Source organism: Oreochromis niloticus, linkage group LG3 (assembly GCF_001858045.2).
Source record: "Oreochromis niloticus isolate F11D_XX linkage group LG3, O_niloticus_UMD_NMBU, whole genome shotgun sequence".
Taxonomy (NCBI): domain Eukaryota; kingdom Metazoa; phylum Chordata; class Actinopteri; order Cichliformes; family Cichlidae; genus Oreochromis; species Oreochromis niloticus.
The window spans coordinates 16,492,989-16,497,214 of record NC_031967.2 but is presented as its reverse complement, the minus strand read 5'-3'; the positions used below and the strand labels follow the sequence as shown (position 1 = coordinate 16,497,214).

General features: G+C 39.9%; 1 protein-coding gene across 1 annotated transcript; it reads right to left on the bottom strand.

The window, feature by feature from the left end:
* Nucleotides 1–1,006: 1,006 nt before the first annotated feature.
* On the bottom strand, nucleotides 1,007–3,972 carry LOC100708591 (uncharacterized). Its single transcript, XM_019357373.1, has 2 exons — nucleotides 3,454–3,972; nucleotides 1,007–3,244 (listed from the first exon to the last, which is right to left on the bottom strand). Exons 1-2 carry the CDS (start codon nucleotides 3,615–3,617, stop codon nucleotides 1,657–1,659), a joined length of 1,752 nt encoding a protein of 583 aa, XP_019212918.1. The 5' UTR covers nucleotides 3,618–3,972; the 3' UTR covers nucleotides 1,007–1,656.
* Nucleotides 3,973–4,226: the final 254 nt, after the last annotated feature.

Here is a 4,226-nt window from a genome sequence, read left to right as displayed (position 1 = left end):
CCTATCCTAACCCTGACCCTCCACATTCCTTTGTGGACCGGAACACTTTCCCACTCCCTAACCCATAACAATCATTAAATAAAGATAGCAAGGCCAAATCAAAAGACACTCAAGAGAAACCATTAAAAATTCATCCATGGGGTCCCGGATGGACTCTGAGGGCTGGACAGTTATGCGTCACGGGAGAGGGCAGCTGCCTTCCCGTAGACGTGAGGCGGAGGCTGAGGGATGGTCACAACACCGTCTGGACCCTTCAGGGACCAGATTCAGTCCCACATCCCTAACGCCACGGTCATACGTCACATTCAGATTAACCCAAAGAGGGTCTTATTTGCTCTTTAACATTTAAAATACAGGTTAATAATAAAGTAAGTCATTAAATGTGTAGGACAATCAATGGTACAACAGAAATACTTAATTTTGGACAGTTTTATTGAAATTAAGATAAAAATGAACAACGTTACACTTGGATCGAACCCAATAGGACCCCACTTGCCCTTTAAGAATTAAAACGGGGGGGGGGGGGTGTAATGGAGTAGACCGCTAAACATGAAGGGTCATTTACTGTACAACGACAATATCTTATCTTTTCAATTGTTTTCTTATTGAAAGCCAAGATGGAATTAAATCAAAGTAATTTTATTAAATCAGAGACACACTGCAGGGTGTGTAGTGATAATGGCCAAAAAACCCATAATTCCAAGGTCCACTACTGATAATGTGTCCTTAAAAATTAGAACAAACAATAAAGTTAAACTAATGAAACAATAAAAAGATAGTACAATAAGAATAAAAACACTAAAAATAACTAAATACAAAACAATAATAATAATAATAATAATAATAATAATAATAGAGAATAACAATAACACACAATAGATAATAAATGAAGTTAAAAACTAAAAAAAGAAACAAGAATTAAATTGGAAATGAAAAATTACAAATAAAAAATTAAAATTAAAAAGTACAAAATAAACAACAAAGAATTTTGAAGTAACAACGAGGACAGACAATTGAATACATAAAGCACTCAAAACACCAGACCTAAAACACAAAATGTAGGGTTTCATACAATGGGGATTGACTGAGGTTGCTGTCTCGGGGTCTCCTGGGGGCTAAACTGTCATCCTCCAGGGACGGAAGGGGAAGTGAGACAAGGTAGGGGAATGGGGAGCTAGGCATGACGTGCAGCAGCCCGTGCATCTCCACTGACCCTCTATCCAACCACCTAGTTGCCAGACGAGGTGGGGAGGGTTATTGCATTCTATCTCACAACCCTAACCCCTTTTCTCTATATGTATTATTGTAGGTCTATCTTACAATATGAAGCGCCTCGAATCAACTGTTTGGCGGTGTATAAATAAAACTGAATTGATTTTAATTAATTTTATTTGTTTCATTATTACATAATTTTTTTCACAGTAAAATCATAACATAGACACTTATAAAATACATACCTTATTTAAAACAAAACAAAAAACACACGGCTAATCAGAGGAAGACGAGCACCTCGGAGTGGATTACAGTGGGAAGAACCTTTCCCAAAACTTTTTCCGGGGTCAGATAGGGCAACTTGTTTGGGGGATGAGCACTGCCTCTCCTGTCTCTGTCTGGACAAAGGCTCTGTCATCCATTCTTACCCCTAACCCCACTTTTTCACTTCTCTAGTTTTTTTCCCAATATATACTGTGACCCTGCTCTGGTTCCTTCACCCACTCTCTTTCTCATCTCCTTCAGTTTCTGGACTTTCTCTGTGTTTTGTTCCGCATCCATCTTATCAATGAGAAAGTCCAAGTGGACGAAAGTGGATGCTGAATCAGCTTTCAGAGCGATCTGCTCCAGGGTGACAAGACATTGGTAGGACTCACCAAGTAACTGTGACTTCTCTGCTGTCAGTTGGCTCATTTCCCCTTGAAGGTGTTCCAGAAGGCTTAGCTGCTTTTGACCTTCAGACTTATTTTTTTCATACTTCTTTTTCATGTCTTCTGATGTCTTCCAGACTTTCCTTGTTTTCTGCACATATTTCCACTTTCCTTTCACATGATCTGATGCAGGACACTTCCTGGTGCAAGAAGTGCAGTAGCCTCCTTTCATGACATCACAGTGCCCAGGATACCAGGCCATTCTGCAATTCAAGTGACAGTTCTCCTCACAGGTTGTGCAGCAGACAGTACCTTTATAAAACCCTAAGCCCCACCACCCAGATCCTATATATTCTTTGTCTTTGTAAGACTCCAGAGCTTCGAAAGTGAATTTCTCATTGTTTTGCATCTCTTCTTTATGTTTCGCTAACACTTCTTGATTCTGTCTGATTTCTGTTTGCTTGATTTCAATAAACTTTATTCTCTCTTTCAAGTTTTGTATGCAGGCTTTCAGTCTGGAGCGTTCACGCAACACTTCAGTTGTTACCAACAACTTTTCAGGTACAGTTTTTTCTAGAAAAGCTGTGAACTCATTCATTCCTCTCTCTGTTATTCTCCATGCTGTCTCCAAACAAAATTCATTTTTTTCTGTTCTCTCTATGATCTGTTGGTTATTAAACAGGAAGTGAACAGGCTCATTATTTTCATTTCTTGGACATTTAATTTCTGCAATTTCGAGAGCTTTGAGAGCATTTTCAGGTGTTACTCCATCTGAGTGTGTGATGAGAGCAACAATGTTCTTCTCCAGATCTTTTCCAAACAGAGACATCACTGAGTCAAAGATGTACCTCTGTCTGTCACTCAGTCGATTTTCACTAGCCTTCATCACCAGACCCACAGCATGAACTTCGTGAACTCCATCTTGTAATTGAAACATGTCCAATAGTCTTTCACTGATGTTATCATCCATTTCAGCACCTCTGGTGTCTCCATATCCAGGAGTATCAATGATGGTCAGAGAGTAGGGCAGAGTTTTATCTTCAAAACCAAAGATCTCATACACAATCACATCTGATGTCTGACTTTCTGTCTGACTTCTCTTCTCCTCCTCTACAATCTGAAACCAAACTTCATCCTCAAACTCTACCCCCATAGTGAAGTTGACTAGAGCATTGATCAAGGTAGATTTTCCTGCTCCCGTTTCCCCCACAAGTAAGATGGTTTTATTTGGCTTGTTTGGATTTTTTTTCCCAAAAGTCATTTTTGTCAGAGTCCCAAACTGCTCTTCCTTTGGTCTCAGTTGGTAGACAGCAGGAGGTCCTTCAGATTTCAGATCACTGTTGGAGATGATATTTGTGTACTTGGAAGAATTTCTAAAAAACCTAAAAAGAAAAAGTTAATATTTGCACTGTAATTATTTAGAATTATGTTCCCACAATAGTAAATTGCTTGTTTCTGGGCAATCAGTTTTGTTTTACAAGTTGCAAGAATTATGTTTAAAATCCATTTAATTCTGTGAGGGTTTTTTTAATAACAATACACCACTAGTTTTCTTACTTTTTAACAACTAGTGAAAACTTGTGTTACCCACCATGATATGCCATTGCTTAAAAGAGAAGGTTTCTTTCCATTGGCAGTACCATCATCTGCATTGGTGACAGGGACCCACGAAATGAAGCGACCCCTGAGCCACATCAAACCCAACAAAGTCACTGGACCGGATAGAGTTTGTGGACGAGTTCTTAGACACTGCATAGGGCTGCAGTAGGCAGTGTTCAGCAGCCTGGTAATCGTTCTTCTTGAATGGCCAGTTGATCCCAGCTGTCTCCAGTCTGCAACAAATAAGAAAGTTATTGACACGGCTCGTGGGGCAAGCAGTGTGGAATTTAATGAAGGACCCAAAATGCAGGCAGCTTTCAGATGCAAGGGAGTTTTATTAGGGAGGTGAAATAAAAACGCAGAAACGCAGTGGGCATGAAACAGAACCTGAGGATAACCTAAACTGGAGACAACTAACAACAACAGACTTGAAAGGGAGCTGCGGGGAGACTCGGGGAACCCACACAGAAAAACGCAGGGAAATGCACAGACAAACCAGCGATGAGCACAAGATTACACACACTATAAATACACAGGCAAGCACAAGAGGGAATGAGGAACAGATGGCAACACAGCTGGGACTGATTGGGGAAGACGAGACAAGGAGGTGAAACAGAATACACTCACATGAGACACGGACCTTCACAATAAAAAGGGAAATGTACGGAGACACGGTATAGACAGTAAACAGAGGGAACACAAAAACCAAACTAAGAATTAACAAAGGTACATCAAGAAATCAAAGACTAATAATATGAAACAGAA